The 23,355-nt window shown below is 43.1% G+C and overlaps 1 protein-coding gene across 2 annotated transcripts in view; it reads right to left on the bottom strand.

Annotated features, from left to right (window-relative positions):
• ube2e1 (ubiquitin-conjugating enzyme E2E 1) overlaps positions 1–23,355 on the bottom strand; it is a 33,467-nt gene extending 10,112 nt beyond the window's left edge. Inside the window, exons 1-3 of one of the 2 annotated variants that reach the window (XM_031279217.2) lie at positions 23,255–23,355; positions 21,817–21,990; positions 20,134–20,184 (exon numbers count right to left, since the gene is read on the bottom strand). In XM_031279217.2, coding sequence (XP_031135077.1) covers positions 20,134–20,184; positions 21,817–21,983 — 218 coding nt within the window. In that variant the 5' untranslated portion in view covers positions 21,984–21,990; positions 23,255–23,355. Of the gene's footprint in view, positions 1–20,133; positions 20,185–21,816; positions 21,991–22,957; positions 23,102–23,254 lie in introns of those variants that run through there. The other variant, XM_031279218.2, reaches the window with a different exon arrangement.

Here is a 23,355-nt window from a genome sequence, read left to right as displayed (position 1 = left end):
GATCAGTCCAACTGCCTTTTCTGCCAACGGTCGGCCATCTGGTCAGTGTGTATGCAGCTTAAGTGTAATATAATGTAACGTTACCTAGCTTGTTTAATAGCTTGTTGGACAGAAATGCACCCACTACAACTAACATTAACACGGCAATAAGCCTAACGTTATGTGTGAACTGATATTAGGGTTAATATTGAAGATCTACAGTTGTGTTTTGCTCAATATGATGTTAAGTGGCAGATCAGTGGGTTTGCTGCAGTTAAATATAGCTACTGTATATCCTCTGTCCCAGACGAAACCTAATATTTATGTGGGGGACGCAAGATAATTTTATAATTATAATATGACTGTGTGGTGAACCTATGAACCTAACTCATATTTAGACATCTGACGTTGTTGTTGCCCAGATAAAATGACAGAGAAAAGAAAAACAGACATAAGATCCTTTTTCAGTACACCAAAACGCCAAGTAAGTACAATAAGTCCTCATGTCAAGACAATTTGGTAACATCTTTATAAGAATGGGTGCTTATGGAAATACTAACGTCACTATGTCACAGGCAAAGGAGACAGAAAGAACTGAGGAACAGGGAGACCATGGACAGTCAGGTGGAGAGTCTCAGGGAGACCAGGGACAGTCAGGTGGAGAGTCTCAGGTAAGTGTGCTTAGTTCATATTTTTGGAGGTGTGTGCTGTCAGGGTTAGCAGATGAGCTTTACCAGTAGCTCACTAATTTACATTATGATCAGCTAATTTAACAAGTGTACAAAAGCAATGTATTTCTTTTATATGGGGACACTTTTTCAAAATAAGTCATTATGTGTTAAGGTATTTTTGTGGCTTGATTGTAAACTTAAAAATAAATAAATGGTTTTAAAGAAGAATATATTTTGGTCAATTTAGTCAGCTTATTCACTGAATCAAGAGAAACACTGAAAAGAAGGATAATGGGACAGTCTCCGTGCTACACTAATGATAGTATTAAGGCTTTCCTCTGTGTACACATGTCCTCTACCAGTATAATTGTGACTGTATTATTTGTGTCCCCTTCAAAAATTGCTCTTCAGAAATTTTGTTTATTGTCACATGTAACAGTTGGGGGAACTGTTAGATGAGATTTACGCCCATGCTTTCATTCCTTTGACCATCTTCTTGAAAATGTCGGCATTGCGATGTTTGTGCATATCCAAAAACCTGTTGATATCCAAATCTTTCATACCGTTTGAAAGTAGCGGTGTTTCTCCTTTTCTTTTGGGCATGCATCTTTACCGCAGCCCTGCAAACTGTTGGCTGGTTGGTTTGTGTACAGTAACCATAGCAACACACGGAGCTGACTGTAAGCCGTAAACAGGCATGAGGCCGTAAACTGTCCCAAACTGCAGTAAAAAACCCGATTGAGACGCATATTCCGAATGCTCTGTATACATGTCAAAATAATGCGTGTAAAACCTGAATAATACCGTCGGATCCCACATCAGAAAATGCAATATTCGGAGAGCGTAGGTATATGTAAGGAGATAACATAGGCACAGGCTAATTATTGCCAACTAAAATGCTAGTTAACATTAGTAATTAAACTTAAAACAGCTAATGGAAGTCCAAACTGCCTGCGAGCTTCTCCTGTACTATACGGTAATTCCTCTACTATGCGACAGAAAGTCACGTGGTTATGACACAATCGTTAGCCTATTTTTACAAAAACGTCTGCTATGGAGCCGTAACGTGAGGTACAAGGTAATGGAGCCTTTTATACATTGTTGTGTTTCTTTAGAAATAAACAATGGACAAATAGAGTCTTTAAACGCTTCAGTTAGTTAAAGTTATTCGCTGTCAAAGTGGTGCCAAAATGAATGGCAGTCAATGGGATGCTAACGGCGGGTGATGGCTTGTTAGCATCAAAATGGCGCCATAGGAGGTTCGCAGTCCGAGGAGAGGCTTACCCCCTTGGTTCAGACAGACGGGCACGAAGTTGAACAGCGAGGGCATCCAGTCAATCTACCAACCCCCCCTCAAATATCGTATACGTCTCCTCTACAACACCACGGACGACGAGAGATTCATCTTGGAGGTGGAAAAACAGGCTGGCTTCCCCCTTGGTTAGGCAAGGGTTAGGGTTAAGTGCCTTGCAGTCGACAGTGGGGGCTTAAAACACCATTGAGCCTAGTGTATGGTAGGCATTAGTTTAACATCTAGTCTGTTTTCTGACTTTCTTTTACAGTTTATCTTCAATGTACTGAGGCTTTTTTCTGCTGTTGCACTCAACATCTGCTAAACGACTAAAATTACTAAACAAGTACCATCTTTCTAATCGTTTGCAGTCAGAACTCTATTCCATGTCATCTTATTGGTAATTCATTACAACAATAAAGTGCAATCAGCCGTGCGAGTCATTACGCCAACACAAGTGGAAAGTGATAAAAAGAAAAAAACATTTGCCTGTGCAGATAAAGCTGGGGCTGACGACTACAGCCGCTTCACAGGAGCCTTGATTCAACAGCAGCAACACAGTGAGTCAACAGCAGCTTCTGCTAGCGTTTTTAATGCCGTAGATGTTCTCACGCAATTGAGTGCTCGATGAAGCGCTCCAAACTACACTTTTCCTGTTTGCCATTTCATTTTGAAATGACACGTAGGGCTCTTAAAGCATGTTTGTTGGATAAAAAATAAAACACATGCAAAACACCATGTACAGCAATATACTGTATTATAGACATAAGATGAAGAACACACTTTGAATAAACAAACGCTACATTTCTATGTATCTATTATTTAGACGCAGCACTTCCAAGGATAATTCAGTGCACAAATCCAGGTACTCTGCACACTGCTGTGTGATAATCAGCAGCCTCTGCATGCTGTCTGTTCGGACTAACAACAGAAGAGGTAAATGTCAGGCAATAATCTCACTTTCTGAGGCAGACGCCCCACTCTGCCCGCTCTTTATCACGCCAGAGAGGGAGAGCAGAGACAAATCACACACAAAAAGAGGCAAACATGCAGACACACGGTCAGGAATCTAAACCTATGTACGTTAGCCCAGGTGGCTGACTGCTCTCATAGCCTAGCAGCACTGCTAAATGTAAACCATTTATTGTTACTGCCATAAGAACTTCAGCAGTAAAAAAGTGGCAGAGGGCCAAGAGATTACAGTCCTAGTCTCGCATTGCCAGACCTATCTCCACAGCGTCTGGCTACACCGCAGACACATTATGGGATAGGAGAAGAAAACGCTCTGGGTTGTTGGCATTTCTTTTAACCAATCACAATCGTCTTGGGCGGCGCTAAGCTCCGGACCCAGCGACGGTGGCTCTGCTAAATAGTCTCGGGAAGGAACTTGTTTTGGTTTGCAACCCGCAAAAGAAAATGCCACGTACAATATTAAATGAAGTTAACTGTTCACACAATACAGTAACGTGAGCTATTTAAATTGGATACATGGCCTGAATAACCAACTCCGGGCCCTACAGACAAATCATAATTCAAAAACAAAACGCCATCAATTTGGGGTTTCCAGCTTCTCAAATGTGAGGATTCTCTGCTTCATATTACAGTAGATGAGTCTCAGTATCCAACCCTAGAAATATATCGTCGTCAATATAGACTCCTCATTTAATAGGTCCTGGTTCGTGAAAGCCGTGTCAAAGCTCTTATTCCTGCCCTGAGGAGCGAGGATGGAGGAGGGATCTCTGAGGAGCTATGAGCTATACACGAGAGCAGCTGGAGGCCATTGCTAACTCCACCCCTACAGCTGACTGATTCATGTGACGCTTCAGAGGAAAGGACGTCTCATCCCTCTAAAACACATTTCCTCGTTTCCTCTCTCCTCTAATGATTTCCTCTCCCATACTTCCTCGGAGGGACCGACTAAGACGCGAGGAAGGGAAGCAAATGGAGGAAACCTGGATGCAATTTAACAACCTGAGATGTAGCCTATATATTTCTTTTTAAAGAGTGCCCAGAACAAGCTCATAACATTCAGATTTAATGTAATAGCCGCAGTGTGCTATCCAGATGTGAGGAGAAACAACCCCCCCGTATAAAACATACCACATGTTCATTTACACTGGGTTCCCAGCCTTCCTGCAGGGAAGCCCTGACCTGGGATGGGACTGCTGATACACTGCAAACACCACACAACCGAAGAGAGCTCAACAGTGTGGTTCCAGAAGTAAAAATCCCATTCATTTACTCCATGAGGATTGTGATTATCAGCCATGATGTCTAAACCATCCGAGGTAGACTGACCACGAGCTACGAGGCTGTGAACCAGCAGTTTCTGCTCCTGTAGAAGCCACATGTCGGTATGAAATCAACCTTGTTTTATTCGCGATCTTATGGATAAATACTACACTACCCATTATCCTAAGTGTAACAGCCACGTCTCTGATTGGTCCAACTCACTGTTACTCTAAAAATGTTTACCGTACCCGCGAAACCGCCAACAGCTAGAGCGAGCTGCTTCCATTGTAGTCTATGATTGTTTCTGTACACAGTCTTGTACTTTTGCATTTTTTGCCGTTTTCAATTTGTTGTTTTTTTTTGCGCCAAATCAAATGTTTTATGGTCATGATTAGGGATGTCCCGATCAGGTTTTTTTGCCCTCGAGTCCGAGTCATTTGATTTTGAGTATCTACCGATACCGAGTACCGATCCGATACTTCTATAATAATTCAACTTTATAATACCTCCAGACTGCAGACATACTCGCACTTTCCGCTTCAAGCTGCTTCCGTGTTCTACTTTGCCGACATTTAACCAATAGCGTCTCTGCAGTGATGTCATGCCGCACGTGTTGCTGTTTCTGTGTGGAGTCAAAAGGGTCTAACTCTGTGCCACCGCATAACTATAGATGGGTTAAAAAATAATGAGAATATATATACATATATATCCGAGTCCTGATCGGGAGGTAACGTCTGATTCCGATCGAGTCTGAAACCATGTGATCGGGCCCGATTTCCGATCACGTGATCGGATCTGGACATCCCTAGTCATGATTGTTGGTTGGCTTGGTCCCAGACTTAAAAATGCTTTGTATAAGCAATTTTTTGAAACGTCAATAGAACAATTGAACGGGGAAAATCACTTCCAGAACCAGAGCCGTTAAAAAGGTTTGCGGTCACTGTTGAGCTCCATAGATTTTGTATCGTTTCCCAGAGAACCAACCAGACTGAGGATTCTTTCGCCCAACAACAGAGGCGTCTCACATTTACAGACGAGTTGCCGAGAGAGCCAGGGACTTCCTCCCCGCCTGCCTCCGTCGCACACAGAGGCTACCCAGTGCTTTGTGTGTTTGAGGCAGTAATATGCCATGCTATCACTGTTGTCATTTATTTCTATATCGGGGGGGGGGGGGGCTTCTTCTGCCCCCTCTGTGTACACGCGCACTGCAAGAAGAGGGCTGACATTTCAGCCGTTTCATTCTTTCTAACCCTTTAACCTGGAACACAGCGCTTTAGCCAAAAACTGACTCCTGCAGCACAGCAGAGGGGACGAATACATTCAGTTAGCCGACACAGTTCAGCTGCAGCGGCCACAGCGAGTACCAGCATGAGGATCCTAAAAGTAGGGCTGCAACTAACCATTATCTTCATTGTCAATTATTTTCCCAATTAACTGATTAGCTGTTTGGTCTATAAAATTCTGTGCATGTAATTCCAACACCTGTGGACTGTCAAAATTAAAAACTCACAGCAACGGGTAGTTCTGTGACTGGAATCACGACATTACTGAGTCACGTATGAAGTCACAGTGGCTGGTAAAATGCCTCGTCATCGTTCAGACCGTAATTACGGGCAGTTGAATGGGAAACCCGTTCGCGTCAGCCTTGTAATTCTGAGTTGGAGATAAAAGGGGGCTTTTGATAGCCATGATATCTCCCACTAATCAAAAAGAACTACACAATTGTCCACAAACCACTGGCTGAATTTTGTCTTTTTGGTAATCCAGTTTTGACCAAATAAGTACATAAATCCAAACACTAAGGAAATCTACTGTATATTGCTTTCTTGGCAAACATTTGATTTTCAGTTTGACTTTCAGTGTAAAAGCTTCACAAATGATCATGAAGGATTACAATGCATCTCTTCTGTCTCTCAATGTTCTTCCCCCTGTATTCATCACTCCTCATGTTTAAATTCATCTCTCTTTGTGTTGCTTCACGATGCCTTTCTGCTTCCAAACCACAGCTCTGACAGTCTCATGTCTCCTGTGTAAACCTTACTATACACACTGGGCTTCATTTTCAATCACCGTTATCTGCTTTCAATGGTATAGAGATGACAGGGAGAAACACTGTAATAAGCTGCCTGACTGAGACAATATGATGACTCTACTTCACTTGAGTGCCGCGGATAGGAGACTCCACGCTCCCACCCCGCCAATTTACAATTATACAACAGCATTCAGGCTGCAAATCTTCTCTCAGAGCTCTATGAGGACAGTGCAGGATGAACGTCGTAGGGTAGCGTTTGGATTTCAGATTGATGCATTATGTCTTAAAAAAGACTGGATTTATTATCAGGGCTGAGTGAAAAGGATGAAATCATTATGATGACGTTAGACTTCTAATAATAATAGTAGCTGCCAGCGTCTGTTTTACATTATAATCCCATGGAGTAAACAGTGTTTTTTTTTATTTCAAAACGGCACCGCCGACATTTTTTTCTGCAGTACAGAGCGTCTTTTTTGAAGTTAAACTTTTCTGGAAACCCCCCTCCCCCACGTCAAGCGCTTTCATTACAGCTGACCAGTGACAAACAGAGTAGTGAGACCTGTCAAGACGACAAGAAAAAAAAAAATGGAGAAATTGCAGATGGATAGACCTGTGCTGTGTGTCAGAGCACAGCAAGTTATATTGACTCGCTTTGTTTTATCTAACGTTAGCAGCACCGCTCCCTCTCTCTGTTCCTTCTCTAGCTCGCTCAACCGCTTTGTCTTCTCTCGCACCGCTCCACATAGCACTCTTGGATACTGTAGCAGTGGCTGTTGTTATAGCAACAAAAGACGCCCTCGGCTGCTTCTTGGAACTAAAACGCTGCCAGCTTTTTTTTTTTCTTTTTAACTACAAAAGCGCCCTAGTCCACTTTTTCTTGTCAAAAAAGATGCCAAGTGTCATCATGGCCTAAATGCCATATAAACGGTTATATATACGGTTTTGAATTACATCAGGGAAATCTTTACACATGTGAAACAAAACCTGCAACTTTATTTAAAGGCACATTATGCAAGATTAGTACCTTAATATAACAGCTTCGAAGTCATTTTGATGGTAAACAAACTCATAGTAGGGCAAATCATCCTGATAGCAAAGCAGGGGAGGGATGCCGCTGAGAAAACCAGCAATGCAAGTTTGGGAGGTGGCGCCCCATTAAATCGCGCGAGAATCACGAATTGCTTTACTACTATCGGTTCTACGAACATCCGCTACACCCGCTAGAACCTTTTGGACATCGGTGAGCAGCACCAGATATCTATTTCCATTGTCTTTCATTATACGCACAACATCCCAGACGACATACCGCCGGGCTCTCCGTGGATTGTTGTCGGGTCCAGGAGGCGGCGCAGACGGAGGAGGGAGAGGAAGCATATCCGCAGGTCCGGTGTTATGCTAAGGCTAGCATAGCACGCAAGCCACCTTTACCGAGCCTGTATCTCTCCAATGCCAGATCCCTGGTGCATAAAACGGACGACTTGGAATTACAACTCGCTGGAAATAGCTATGTTTGTGACTGCTGTGTTTTGATTATCACTGAAACCTGGCTTCACCCGGGGATACTGGATGCTAGCATGCAGCTAGCAGGTCGCACTCTGCTCCGCTGGGACAGGACTGAGGACTGTAAAGGGTCTTATAGACTAGACGCAGCCCAACTGGCACGTGCAAATGTGATGTCATGGGATCGCCGTGACTATTTATACCCACACTGGTGCTCACGACTTCTCCTGTCTTCTCCTGAACAGAGGTGGCGCTAATGAGCAAAGGCTACAGACGTTGCTCTTTCTACGGACTAGAAGAAGAAGAAAAAGATAAACAACGGCAGAACTGGCTGCAGCATTGCCGTCAATGCTTTGATTTGATTTGATGACCTACTTCGTCGGATCAAGCCTTTCATTCACCATAAAAGAACTCATCTTAACCCAGTAAGTTTACAAGAGAGACTTGCAGTCACTGTGAGAGTCCTGGCATCCGGTTGTTGGCGAACCCGTTCAGGCCTCCCGTTTCCGCTTTGTCGCGCGCTGCTGGAAAAAAAAAAAAGAGCCATGCGCCACCTCTGCTCGCGCGCGCAGGTAGGATATTACGTCATTTTGACGTCACGATGGCGCGCGCCACCTTGGATGCGTCTAGTGTAAAAGACCCTTAAGAGCAGAGGAGGGGCACTCTGTATGTATGTGCATGAGAACTGGTGTAATAACAGGACAATTATAAACACTGTTCCCCTGACCTCAAGTACATGTCTGTAAGATGCCGGCCTTTTTTTCTACCGAGAGAGCTAACAGTAGTGATTGTCACGGCTGTGTATATTCCACCAGACGCCAACGTAAACACGGCGCTCTCTCTCCTGCTGAACACCATAAAGGAACAGCAGCGGACCCACCCCGACGGTGTTCACATAATCACAGGAGACTTTAATAAGAAGACTGTACTCCCGACATTTTATCAACGTGTCAAGTAAACTTGTTTGCGTTCTATTCTGTATGTTGTTGCGCTTGCTTGTTGTTTGTCAGTTTTTACAAAGGATTCATCCATTGTTGATAAGACCAGTCCTACAGGGGGGAGGGGATCAGGCCGTGAGTGCAGAGACGGCTCTGTGTGAGTGGTATTTACGACAGTTATGTTATATACAAGTACTCCTTTAATGTTGAAAGTCCCATCAGCAACACCCAGGCTGTAGTGTTCATTGTAACGTGCTGTAAGAAAGAGAGAATACACTCCATACTGATTTGCTATTCTTAGTCCTGTCCTGAGGGTGGCACTGGAGGATGAGTCATGGGGTCACCAGACTATAAATCAGAAAAAAACAACCTTAATTTCACTGGAAAATAAGCATCATATCAAGTAGTTTATTGACATGTCAAATATTTTTGACTGTATTATTGCATGTCTCATATAGTCTTCTCACTTACAGTTTGGTCGACATAAAGCCCCCAAAAAGTTCCTTAGCCATCATAGAGTTTTGCAAATCATTTAAAACAAAGATTACATTTTTAAAAACTACCACACGGCCGACTCACATCATCCTGTTTCAGGCCTGAATATGCAAACTCTCTGCTTCTGTGGGAATTTCTGAGTCTCAAAGACGGTTAATCTACCAAATTCTGCTTCAGTGTTGCGTAATTGCAGTTTGAAAAACAGTTTCCGGTCTTTTTCGTTTGGCGCACAACTAGGCGGGCCAAAATGTAACTTTAGATGATGCGGGCAGGATCCAAATTTGCGAGGGGCCGGGTTCGGCCCGCGGGCTTTGAGTTTGACACGTGCTCTAAATGATTTATCCCCTTGCCAGCATGAATGTGCACAGCACGTTTCACAGCCATGTCCTAATTTTGAGTTGAACATTTCTTGTGTGAAACTGGAAGTTTTGGCCTGATGGAGGCGCTGCAGGATGTAACGGAAAAGACCACAGCACTATCGGCCTGACTACAGCTGGTTACCGTTTGATGTTAGTTTACTAGTACTATTTAATTAAAATTAAATATAAAAAATGTCTTCAAAAACCTGGCAATGTTCTGTGACTGTTGTTTAAGAGTTTAAAAAGTAAGAAATCTCATTGAAAGACCTGCTTTAGACATGTTAGGCATAAAAATCACAAAAAAGGTTAATTTGGACTAAAATGGCATCTATTCTTTCCCCTGTAAACTATACATGTATTTTCATTTAGCAAAAAAAGCCTCTCAAGTTGTGAAATATAACAAATCATAAAAACAAACCAAAGCAGCCATACAAGAAATTTCCAATATAAAATGATCAAATCTAGCTTCATTTGTATTAAAATCAGGAACTATATGTTCAGAGTATAAAGTAAACAAGATTATGAATCTGACCAGACTTTTGATGCCAACTTTCAGGACAGTCTCGAGACAAACAGATCACCAGTTCTACGCACACATTTCGGTCGGTACCACACAAGTATTGTGGTTTGACACTCAGGCCTATCTGAAGCTGACGGGAGATAAAATGAAAAATCTACTTCCCCTTTCTGTCCAACTAAAGCCTGGCATGCAGAGGGGAAACGTCTTCATTTGTCCTCAGTGCAGCAGTTTAGAGCACATCTTTCAGGGCTTTGTGAAGTAACAACAGTGTACAGGCCAGCCACTTCCTCTCCAGAGAGGAGGCTGTTTATAGCGATGTACCAGCTGCTGAGAAAACCTCAGCACACACAATTGCTAAAGCTACAACAATACAAACAAATCTCCTATCTGACACACATATGTCACACCTAAACACACACACACACACACTCTCCAGGCTAAAGATATCAGTAACTCTCTATAAACACCATATCTGTCCAACCCTACTTAGCACTAATCACCCTGCTGTAGACAGCGTCTAACTTAGCTTGGCTGTCATGAGCCCCCGACCCTGGGAATGTCAGGAATTCGTCTGACACCCAGGGACTACATCTTTAGAGGAGACATGGTGAACGACAAGGCGGAGTAAAAGATAGAGCGTGTGAGTGCGAGTGTCAGGAAGGGAGCCATAAATAAAGTAGCTAAAGGAATAAAACATGGTGAATGAAAGCTACATAGGGGGAGGGGGGTGAGGGGGCGAGGCAGGCCTGTTATGTCTGCAGTTCACACTTCAGTGGAAACAAGGAAGCAGAAAAATAAAAAGAGGGCCTGCAACGGCATTCCCTGTGTGGAGTGTAATTAGATTTTGTGAAATGACAGATTAGAGCCTCATAGTGCACATAAAACAAAAATTTGCTACGAGGGAGGCGCTGGTGATAATGGAAACAGGTCAGGATAAGTCTTTTCTTCATCCGTCAGCGTCCGTTTAAAAGAGCGAGGAGGCCTGAAACAACCTCGAGAGAAGTGAGACAACAACCGACTGACTCATTGATGTGTAATCCATTAAACAGCATCTGCGAGGCGTAGCTGGCCGGCTCCCTTCGTAGCCTAATGAGCAGATTCTGTGCTAAGGGAAGCAGAAAGAAGCTAAATCCACTAAAAAAAATCCCCTTTTTGAACGTGGTGCTGAATAAAGGGATTTTCACCAAGTGGAACAGGACTAAATGAAGAGATGGGGCCTTTCGCCACGCTGCTGGGAAGACGGAGAGATAAATCGTTCATCACACGCGTTTGGAGCCGTTTATCTCAAAACAGAGGCATTTCCTCCTTTTGGTTCATTTGGCCAGGTGAGGACAATGTCTCTTAAACCTAGGCGTGAGCGAATAAACAAAGAGAGATGCCTGAAAACACAGATCTCTGTCAGTGTCCGAGAGAACTACAGCACAACTCACTAAGAACGAACGTGACTTTGTGCCAAATAGAAAAATGATCTGAAAATGCAAGGTACAGAATGCGACACCAACTGTTCCACCATCGACTGTGAATTTATTAAACAAAAGACAACATACTCACTAGAGCTGAAGACTTGGGGCTTGACTGAGATTTGAATTATAAATTAAGACGGGGTGCCATTCTTCTGTATTTTTTTTTTTTTATTATTGTCAACACATTTGACCAAAACCATCCTGTTAATTTTTCTCCATTCTGTCTGTGGCACTCAGCCACAAGCCCACGCTTCCTACAAATATGTAGTTTCACTTTTGAAAAAACTAAAAAAAAAAAAGTCTCGTAATTTCCTATAACAGCTAGGCATTGTAATTTTTTTACATACATTACTTAAAAAAGAATGAGTGTATTTGATGGGAACTATTTTTGGCTACAGATTAATCAAAAATATGTTTTGGCCTGGCAAAATCCCAGGACAATAACAGTGACAGACAAGCCTTGCATAGCCACACACAACAATTAAATACTCAAGGTGTGAGGCTATGCAATGCTTGTCTGTTGCATTGAAAAGACTTGATCTCATCAGGCTATGTTAAGAGAACACCGTTAACAGCTTTAAAAGAAAATGTTCAAATGCAGAGTCCTTTTTAATTGGAGAAAAGGTTGGGGCTATCTTTCTACTGACTTTAATGCCACGGCTCGACTCACTCTATTTGCTTTTAGCAAAAGTTAGTACCTGGTGATAGGACCTGGTACTTTTTTGGTACCAGGTGGAGTTAAAACACTGCAGACCATTGATTTGTCAGAGAGAATCATCACTTGGGACAACCCACCATTTTTAAATAGCCAAGCTACCGTCAATAGCAACCGCTATTCTTTTACTCACTGCACAGAGATTGTTTAAAAATGGCTGCCTGCAAAACCACGCCACGGTCGGCAGTTTCACGATCAGCTAACAAAACGGAATAGAGAAAAATAATGGAAAGCGAGTCGAGCCAAGCCGAGCCGTACCATGCAATGGAAATGCGTTAAAGGGGTGATAGAATGCAAAACCGATTTTACCTTGTCATAGTTGAAAAATGACAGTTTGGTGGGTAAATACATACATAGAACCTCAAAATCCCATTGACACCTCTTTCCTCTGCAAATCTCACAATTTGAAATTGCCTCTGAAAACGGGCAAATCTCAACGAGCCACCGAGGTGACGTCAACTTGGTGGCTCCTCCTCATTTGGCTCTAGTCTATCTTTGTCACGCCCAAACATTTACATAGGCTACACCACTGACCTGAGGTCAGCTAGTCTTCTGAATCTAGGTCGCGCAGATCTCTGATATTCCATTACTAAATTCACTTCTGAGACATTTTTTATGCGAGAAGTCAACTATGTAAAGCTCAAATATGGGCCATTTTACCAAAATTGATGGCTAATTGCAAATTTGGTAAGACAGTGTCGGACTTCACAAGCTCCACAATCTGCCAGGAAAGGTGGCGGCTGTTGGCCGGGTTTGCTGCCTTCCCTGTCGGCCTCTCCCCCTTCACAGACCCGCTGAGCTGGAGGATCTCACACACAAGCTGCACTGTGTACTTTAGAAAGAAAAAAGTTTGGAAGTTTTTTAAGGATATTGAAAATGAACCACGGTTGTAAATGCAGTGTTTCATACTGTACAACGGAATAGCCTACTGGCCCAGAGAAAAGTGTTTAGAACGAGTATATCGGACGAGAGGGAGGACATGTTTGCAGGGGTTGACTCTCCGCGCTTACTAGCTACGAGGTGTGCTGTGATTCTTTGGTGGAGGTTTTGTATGTCCTAAGGGTAACGTTACAACAACACTAGTTGTAATGAAAGTGTCGAAACTGCATTTTGTATCGGCAGTTTTAGCCGCCGCGGCTTGCGCCCAGGCATGTCTGGGCATGTAACAGACAGTGTGTCTGTTTGTGCGTGCGCGCAGCTCTGTGTGTGTGTGTATGTGTGTGTGTGACCTGCTATATCGTCTCCAATGTTTGTGTATGTGGTTCCTCAACCCAGTCAGCGCGCAGCTCATCTAAATATTCATGAGCATACCATATTTGGAAGAAAAGCTGTCATTCCAAATAGAGCCATTATACAGGGATGCATAAGGGCCAAAAAACAAATAGCACCTGGGACATTTTCAGCCCAACCAATGTTACATAATCTATTAGGATACCTTAAGGAACAGTGTGAAATACCCTATATAATTATTCTATCACCCCTTTAAGTCACATGCCTCAAGTTTCAAGTCACAAGTCAGTTGAGATTAGTCCAAGTCAAAGTTCAAGGCATTTTGACCATCGACTGATTTGAAATTTGACTTTTTTGCACTTGCCCAGAAAGACCTAGTCTATATCCACGACGTTCCACTTCCGGGATTGCTCTGGTGCCGCCGGAAATTCCATCGGATGTCCCTCTTTTCGGCCGGATGTCCGTCCCCTTCCTCTTTCTTTATGTTGGCGTTCTAACCTCCGGTGGATTTCTGAGGACTATGGTTAACTGCTCCTCAGATCTCTGCAGGGTAAATCCAGACAGCTAGCTAGACTATCTGTCCAATCTGAGTTTTCTGTTGCACGACTACAACAACTTGTGAACGTACACGTTCCACCAAAACAAGTTCCTTTCCGAGACTATTTTGCCGCGGCACAGAGGCTCTGTCCGGCGCCTAGCGCCGCCCAAGACGATTGTGATTGGTTTAAAGAAATGCCAATAAACCAGAGCACGTTTTTCTCCCATCCCAGAATGCTGTGTGGATTAGCCAGACCCTCCTCCGCAGCGCAGTGGAGGAAGGTCTGGCCATGCGAGACTAAGAAAGACCTAAACACAGCTCTGACCGCCACTGTCTTGTATTGGGACTGTCCCTTAGAGAGAAGACACACCAGCCCGATAATCGGGCGTCGGGCCGTCTGGCGAGGTCCGTGACTCGAGTCTGTTCAGTGTGTCCTGTGCCGTCGGCCGTCCGAGGAGCTGTCGGCCTTCATTTGGGCCGACTCGACATGTTCAGTCGGGGACGGGGCAGTCGGGACTCACCCGGAAATGGGGAGCGGATGAGCCTCTCAAAATCTGACGAAAATCTTTTAAACTAACCTTTGTCAATCTGAAATGAAGACAGATTCAGCAACTGCATGGCCTATTTCTCACTTAAAATGTTTTCAGAAACACGTTTCGGTGAACTATTTTAGTACAATATGAGATTGTATTCTGAACAAGCCGCCATGACAGTCTGGCAGTGAATTTCCGGAGAAAAAAGAACCACGTGACGCGTTCGTCCAATCAGCTGCCGGTCTTCATTTTCTGGTAAATAATCAGACTGTTAATGTAAACAATACAGAGCAGCGCCGCCTGCTGCTATGGAGACGTATTTCGTTTCGCGCACGCTCAAGTTGGCGTCGCCTCAGTTTGTTCCGAGGCATTTTTTGGACCTCGGGACCCGACTGATCAGTCCGACTGGCTGTTCTGCCGACGGTCGGCCCGTCTGGTTGGTGTGTCAGGGCCCTTATGCCCATAAATTAAAATGAGGGACAACAAGTTAATGATAGAATTCTATTCTTCATTCGATTAAAAAATACAGTTAGAGGCGCCCTGGTAGCTCAGCTGGTTGAGCATGCGCCCCATGAACAAAGGCTCAGTCCTTCTGCGGGTTTGATTCTGACCCGCGGCGCCTCTCTCTCTCTCTCTCTCTCTCTCTCTCTCTCTCTCTCTCTCTCTCTCTCTCTCTCTCTCTCTCTCTCTCTCTCTCTCTCTCTCTCTCTCTCTCTCTCTCTCTCTCTCTCTCTCTCTCTCTCTCTCTCTCTCTCTCTCTCTCTCTCATAATTTTATCAGATTAAACTGTTTCGCTTGTAAAATAAGAACTTCAAAATAAACTCTCACGTCAACAATCCTGCATTCTACAAAAAATTTCTCACTGAGCAATCAGAGCTTTCAGCCAGCCTCAGTGTAAGGAGTTAATCCATGATGCCACAGGGGGGTTGGAGGGTATACAGCTACAGTGCACATTGTTGAGATTTATGACTCACACAACATACAGACTGAGGCGTGTTGAACGCAACAGCTCCCGGTGAAGCCTAATGCTCCTCTGTGGTCAGCGTTCATCCTCTAAATACTTGTTTTGGGTCTCGGCTGCGCAACTTGTGGTTTTAAGCTCGCCGTTATGCAATCAGCTCGCATTCGAGGTCTCAACATAATGACATGCAGTTCAGACACACACCTCACTTCAGGATTTTTTCCTGCATAGAGGAATTTTTGGCACCCCCCCAACAAGGTTTTAGCCAGCCCCAAAGGAAAATCACCAGCACCAAAATGACAAGAATTGAAAATAAAAATAGCAATTCAAATCCTCTCTGAATGTGTTTAAGAGCAATTTACCAAACAACCGCTGAACAAGCAGAACATAAACTTGAAATATGAGAGCTAATCTCACTTTTATCTCCAGAGTCAGGCTGTACCAGACTCTCTCTGTGATTTATTCAAATATTTATATTTAGGGCCCGAGCACCGACAGCGGCGAAGGCCCTATTGAAACTGAAGGAATTATTTTCCCGGCAAATGAATTGCCTTTTTGAGGGGCTTAACATATTCAAAAACTCACCAAAATTGGCGGTCGCATCAAGTCTGGTGAAAATTTACGTATTTTAAGGGTTTCGGTAATAGGCGCACAAAAATGGCTCGCTAGCGCCCCTACAAAGTTAAAAAAAATTGAGCCCCTGCATTGCCTTTAACGTAGACTCACAAAAGTTGGTACACATATGTAACATGTCAAGACGTACAGAAAACATCATTGGAGCCATACCCTAAACCCAACAGGAAGTCCACCATTTTGATTTCAAAGTTCGAAATTAGTGCGATTTTAGCCATTTCCACATGTCGTATTTTAACGAACTCCTCCTAGAGATTTAATCCGATCAACTTCAAATTCGGTCTGTGCCATCTTAAGACATTAAAGATGAAAAGTTGTTAAAAGAAAAACTTTTCGTCATAGGGCGTGGCGGCCATTTTGTGCGTTTCGCCATCAAAACAGGAAGTGGGTGTAACTTGAGCGTACACTGTCCAATTGGCTCGAAACGTTTCAGGATTAATAAGAGTCCAACCCTGAGGACATCTAAAGGCGGATATTTACTTAAAGTCATAGCGCCCCCTAGTGGCAACAGGAAGTAGGCTTAAAAGTCAAGGTGCTATACTTTAACAAACTCCTCCTAGAGATTCATCCGACGGACTTCAAATTTGGTCTGTACCATCTCAACACCTTAAAGATGAAAAGTTATTAAAAGAAAAACTTTTCGTCAAACGGTGTGGGCGTGGCATGGCAGCCATTTTGAGTGTTTAGCGATGAACGAGAAAGTGGCTGTAACTACAGTGTACATTGTCATATCTGCTTGAAATTTCACAGAATCAACAAGGGTCCAGGCCTGAGGACATATACAGGCCAATATTGACTTCTGGTCATAGCGCCCCCCGCTGGCAACAGGAAATGCGCCTTATATGACAAACTTCATCTGATTTACATGAAACTTAGAATTTGTGGTCTACATGTGATACTGAGCCGGCCCCATTAATATAACCACGCCCACTTACTCAGGCCATGCCCCCTTTTATAACATTTGAACCGTTTAAGGTAGAGTCTTGTGTGAAGTGTCACTGAACTCAGCAGAGACTTCTTTCTTCATTGGTGATGGTGTGGCCCACCCCCATGATTAAGCCACGCCCCCTTTCATAGCATTTCAACCGTTTAAGGTATACCCTTGTGTGAGGTATCAATGAACTCATGCTGATCCATCTAAGGTAGAGTCTTGTTTGAGGTATCACTGAACTCAGCAGAGAGTTCCTTTTTAATTGGTGATGGCTTGACCCGCCCCCTATGCTTTAGCCACGCCCCCTTTCACAGCTAATGAACTGTATGATGTAGTCTTGTGTGAGGGATCGTTGAATTCAGAAGGGAGTTCCCTTTTCATTGGTGAAGATTTGCGGTGTCTGAGTGCCGCGCAAATGCACAGTCGCAAGGAGCGGCGTCCGCCAGTAACCCCGACGTGCGCAGAGGCGCGAGGGCCCGTCCATCGCTGCTTGCAGCTTTAATGTTTTTTATAACCAGTTATGTTAATTGGGGTTTTATTTTCTCAAGCACAATATACATTTTTGTTAATCAAATTGTCAGAAATGCCAGGTAAATGCATAGATTTCTGCCAAATAAGGTAACACAGACTCATTGCCTTTACTGTACACGGACTGATCATTCTTACTGCCGTGTGCAGTCCAAAGGCCTAGCCTCGTGAGACCGTCCTGATCTCGCGAGCTCCAGTTTTCCACTCGCAGATCAGTCTGGCATCTTGAGATAGAGAAAATTTGGAGCCGTTCGCCAAACGACCGACCAATCAGCGTTGGTTTTGAGGCAGGTTTAGGTGTGACGCAACGAAAAGCCACTGTTCAGTCTAAACAACATGGCGGCTTCCACGGATGAGATGAGCGTAGCTATCGCGCACGTTTTATCCGAATTAGAAAGTATTCCTTCATTGAAAGAAGAGCAAAAAAACGGCACTGGAGGCTTTTCTCGGAGGAAAAGATGTTTTTGCTCTTCTCCCGACTGGTTTCGGCAAGAGTTTGATATATTGTTGATCTGATTGGTTGATTTGGCCCGTCTATCACCAACATAGCTGGTGATAGACAGATGGTTTATCCAATCAGCTAACCAGTATTTTCGCCCCTTCCCAAAAGTTCTCCAACAGAAAGTTCCCAGATGGATATGCCGAGCAAATGCGAAGCAATCCATCTGGCGGAGTCAGGTTACCAAAGGCCCTCTCTGAGCCAGGAAAAACCCTGCACTAGCTTTATTTTACTGCCAACAATCCCAACAGACCTGTTGTCACTTATCACTTCAAGATACCTGAACTGTTAGAAAAAGGCTTCATAAAGTGACATCAAGTCTTCCTGAGCGTTTTTATTTCCTTCCTCTGAACACCTTACACCTGCACAAGGCCACAGTATCCTTATTGTAGCAAGGGTGTGTCAACACAAGACTGCAACAGCTTCACTTCAATGACACAATACAATTCATCCAACCCTGATATGCATACCAAACCAGAATCCAGTATGTGCATCAGACGTGTCATGCAAAACAACTGTGTGGCATTCAGCATGTTAAGTTATGGCACGAGCCTAGTAGTAGCTCTAACACGGGTAGCACATGGTGATAATTAATTTGCATGACACGTGTCCAAACCTGCCAAGCTTGTTTGAAAGACTTGAAAAAATGCTGTTTGGTTAGGTAGATCTGTTTGCTAGGCACGCTAATCGGGACCAGAATGTGTCACGGATCCCTTTGGGCACAGGTTGAGTTGCAGAAACTTAGCAACAAACAACTAGGTCTGAACTATTTCAGGTTAAAATCTAATTGCCTTTTTTTTGGGCTAATATTGTGTTTACTCCAGGCCTGCTTTTGAGGTCTACATTGTTTTTCTGTACCAAGTACATGACTAGAATCAGATAAGGGAGGCAGCTGCTTGTTGTTGAGGTCCTTAGAGTTTACGCCAGTCAGCCAGAGATAAGTCAGCTTTTAAGTAAACGTGACTCATATTTATTATTAGATATTACATTTGTGTAATACTTAACATTACTTAAAACTGTTCAAATATAATCATGACATTTAAAAGTGCCATTATCTTTATTCATAACAGAACAGCTAAATCATTTGATATCAGGCTGATGACCCCTAATGATGAGTTAGCATTTTAAGCAAACGTGCAGAGCTAAAGCTAAGTTAACAGTTAGCTTGACAGACGTAACAGGACACAATGCTTCACAGCTCTGAAACCTGGAGGTCGACATTCAGAGTTTTTAGGGAGATAAGCTTCATACAAAGATAGAAAGATTGACCCGAGGAGATCACCCTGATTGTCAGTTTGGTTTTGAACAGCAAAAACACATGGCCCTTTGTCTATTTTTTTCAAACATCAACGTTATACAGGGTGGTCTGTCTTCTTCGACATTTAGGGACTATGATGATACACAATCCAGGAAATAATTAAGTTGATCATAATGATAAATTCTGCCAGAAAGAAAAGTACTAAACTATGTATAAGAAAAAGTTTACTTAGATTCTTACTGTCTTTGTTTATTATAGGGATGATCGCCAAGACTTGCGAGAATCATTTTATAGAGTCAAAAATGTTAACAATTTGAAAGTGTGTGTGTGTGTGTTTGTGTGTGTGTGTGTGTGTGTGTGTGTGTGTGTGTGTGTGTGTGGGGGGGGGATTTTAACACAGGAATTTTCCACGCGTGTAATGTTTTTTTGTGGAAATATATCAAACACTGAATGACATCTTCCTTTACATTAAATATCTAAATGATCTCAATGCCATTCTTCATTAAGCGCATCAATTTCAAAAGTGGCAGATAACATTTTGAGTGGCAGACAAAATAAATACTTGCCTGTCACAGAGGCAGGCAGTGAAAAAAACATGCATGCGAGGCAGTGAAGCAAAAATATATTTTCCCATTCTGGCATACAGACGGAGACGGGCTTTTCCACCTTTGCATTCAAGACGGCCACATGAAGGACTACTTGCATTCATTTCTCATAATAGACTTAATGTTCCCTTTAAAGGAATATTACCACACTTGCACTGAAACACACACCATCAATGACCCAAGTTTCTAATTACACAATAATCGTTCTCATAATTCACTCACCTGCAGTTTGGTGGTGGATCCAATGTTATGTCTGCCAATTCCTTCTGAATTCTGCAAAAGCAAAGAAAATGTATGCATCAGACGCTAAGCTCTCATCAAATACTGTAAATTAAAACTCACAAGCCTGGATGGAAGGCAGAGGAGGCCTGGTGGATATGGGGAAATATTTCTTTTTTTGGCAGAAATTTCACAAAAGACAACCCACGTCAATTGTGGAAATGGCATACTTTGAACATGCCACTCAACAATAGGGCTGCACGATATGAGGGTCATGTGCGATAACGTTGAACATCACAATAACGATATTACTTGCGATACATACTGTAAACAGATATTAAAGTGTACTCAGTTCTGCTGCTTTCAGTATTCCGTTAAAATACAGCAACTTGCTTGTTGAATTATAGGAGAAATCCGGCGCAAAATGAACCTAGGGGTTAATAACACATGTGTACCGAGTCGATCGTTCTCTGGGATATGTTTTCATGCTAATCGCAAACCGCTTATTATCTTATAACGCTAGTCGTCGGGGCACGGGTAAAGTCAAAACAAATCTCTATTTCTATACCATTAACAAGGTTCAAAATAGCACCACACTTCCACGGTAGCATAATGAGGGTTCACAGACAGTTTATTAAAAAGATAGTTTATAAAGACAGTACCGTTCATGTATACATGCGGGCACCATCTTGGGAAACAGTCACGACCAGTCGAACGACGAATGGCGTACTACCAGTAACATAGCTCAAGGACGGCGCTCGTCGTTCGACTGGTCATGACTGTTATGCTACCGTGGAAGTGTGGTGTTATTTTAAAAAATATTTATTTTATATTTTAAAAAATTCCTTCCTTAGTCATCAAAGAATTTAGCAAAACAATGCATTCTGATTACATTTTCAAAAGTAGGCCTGAATATGCAAACTCGGTTGTGCGGGAAGTTGGCAAATCTGCCAAATTCGGCTTTGAGTAGGATTAGACATCGAGAACCAGTTCCAACTTGGAATAGTTAAAAAAATTACCAATCCAATAGAATCGTGTGTTTTTTTTTGTTTTTTTTGTTTTTTTTTTAAAAATTGGAATAGTTTGGAAAATTGGGCTCAAATCTAATCATCGGTTCCAAATTTACCTTGCGCAAGTTTTGGTTTCCGTAGCGGCCACTACGTACTTTCAGGCGCTTGTTGTGTGGCTTTATTTTACGTTGAAAAGCCCCGTAAAACTGTAAATCACCACTGAATCAAAATAAAGGTTCCTCTTCTCTGTGAAATAAGCATGTGACCCATTTCAACTCCATCTATAAAGAATCGTAATCAAAAGGAAGAATCGGAAATGGAATCAGAATGGTTAATATCACAACAATGCCCACCCTAGCTTTGAGTGGCGCATAATTGCAGTTTGCAAACATTTTCCCGTCTTTTTGGTTTGGCGCACACCTAGGCAAGCCAAAGTTTATTCTGAACCTAAATTGATTTGCGGGCCGGATTAAAATTTGCAAGGGGCTGGATTTGGCCCGCCGGCCTTGAGTTTGACACACGTGCCCTAAAGAGACTGAACATCAGTCCTGGGAATGAGCGGCAGAACATCCAGGGGAAACTGTGGCTGCCGGTAAACTGCTCACGGTAGCCAGTGTAAAATACAGGTGGGCTCCTCCTGCACCACACTCCTGACTGCAGCCATAAGCAAGCCCACCTTTTAGCACTAGTAGAGAGGAGTTTGGAAGTCTTGCTCATGCTGGCTTTGCTTTCTCGTTTCTTCGGGGTGTTTGTGTCCTGCTGCTGCTGCTGCTGCTGCTGATGATGAGTTGACGACGAAGAGGAGGAAGAACTGGTGCTGGCACGGGAATCTTCATCCGACATACCGAGCCTGGGGGAACAAGCAAAAAACACAAGATTTAGAAAAGTTACACAAGCCAAACCACATTTGTCCTCAATCTTTACTACACATCTAACCCCATTTAAAAAAAATTGACATCTAACTGCAGAGATTTAAGGCTTACGGATAAACAATTCCAGCTTGTGCAAGACTTAGAAATCCAGAATCCAGTTTAATACAAAAATATTTCAATAACGTTTCAGTTACTGTCTTTTCTACTTCAAATGCCCGTGGGCAGAAGTGGGTTGTGTGAACTAAATTAGGATTTGATTGAAATGTACAGCCATCTGGTGGTACACCTGTATTCCCAATTAAAAAGAGGATGCTTACAATTCCTCTCCAACCCTCACCATGTTTTAGGAAGTGTCAACTGTCACCAATAAGCGTGGAAACTTTAGATTTTTTTTTTTTTTTTTTTTTTTTTTTTTTTTTTTTTAAATGGGATCTTGCAGACCGTTTTCTACTATGCGTAAACGGTACATATCGTGGCTATAGACTGCAACTATGAATCCCACGGTGCAGTCACTGACTCCATAAACGCTTCCGTCGTTTTTAAACTACCAGGCCTGGACGGACGAGACGTTGACTCGAGTTTAACTGGACCCATCAGTTTAAACCGCCACTGTGTGGATGTTATTGAGGAACTTATTCGCGCTTATCGGCGGAGCATTTTCTTCTTTCACAACGCTGAATTCTGGCCTCAGCTAATGTTTGCAGTCGGCTGTTATTTTTAGCCTTGTCGGGGATGCGACAAAGGAAATCATTTGATTAAATAGTTGGGCTAAAGGCCTACTTGTGCCTGACACCACAGAGCGAGCACACACGAGACCTCTGCTCTCGGTTGAGTCGAAAAGGTCGGGGATGGAAAAGCAGAAATGCACCCGACGGGGCGATGTCGCAGTCGGCAGGGAACCCCAACACTACACCTCAACAATTTCCAGGCGAATCAAACTTTCACCCCAAGAAGTCAGCGAGGTGCTACAGCGCTGTCAAGCCGTTTCTAACGCGTTTAACCCAAAAATACGACATTCAAAACAAAGACACCACGCCGTTCACTTAAAGGCTTTCCTCGCATTTTTAAAGCTATATCCGTCGACATGCAGCTGATCTCAGTGCAGCCAGTCACAGGATGCATCCGACTCCTACATTCTCCTTTAACGGTAACACGGATACATTTACAGTGCTAACACCCTCTAAATGACACTAAGCTGCTACAATATTATGAGCTGTGATACAAATATTTAGTATTTGATACCTTTCTTTGTGTGTGTGCACAGCCTATGTGTGTGTGCCTCCGCCGCCTGGACGCACCAATGTCAACTCACCTACAATGAAGAAAAATTAAACTTCCGGTCA

This window comes from Sander lucioperca, chromosome 16, assembly GCF_008315115.2.
Source record: "Sander lucioperca isolate FBNREF2018 chromosome 16, SLUC_FBN_1.2, whole genome shotgun sequence".
NCBI classification, from domain to species: Eukaryota; Metazoa; Chordata; class Actinopteri; order Perciformes; family Percidae; genus Sander; species Sander lucioperca.
The sequence above is the reverse complement of the archived record's forward strand: the minus strand, read 5'-3'. Positions and strand labels throughout refer to the sequence as shown.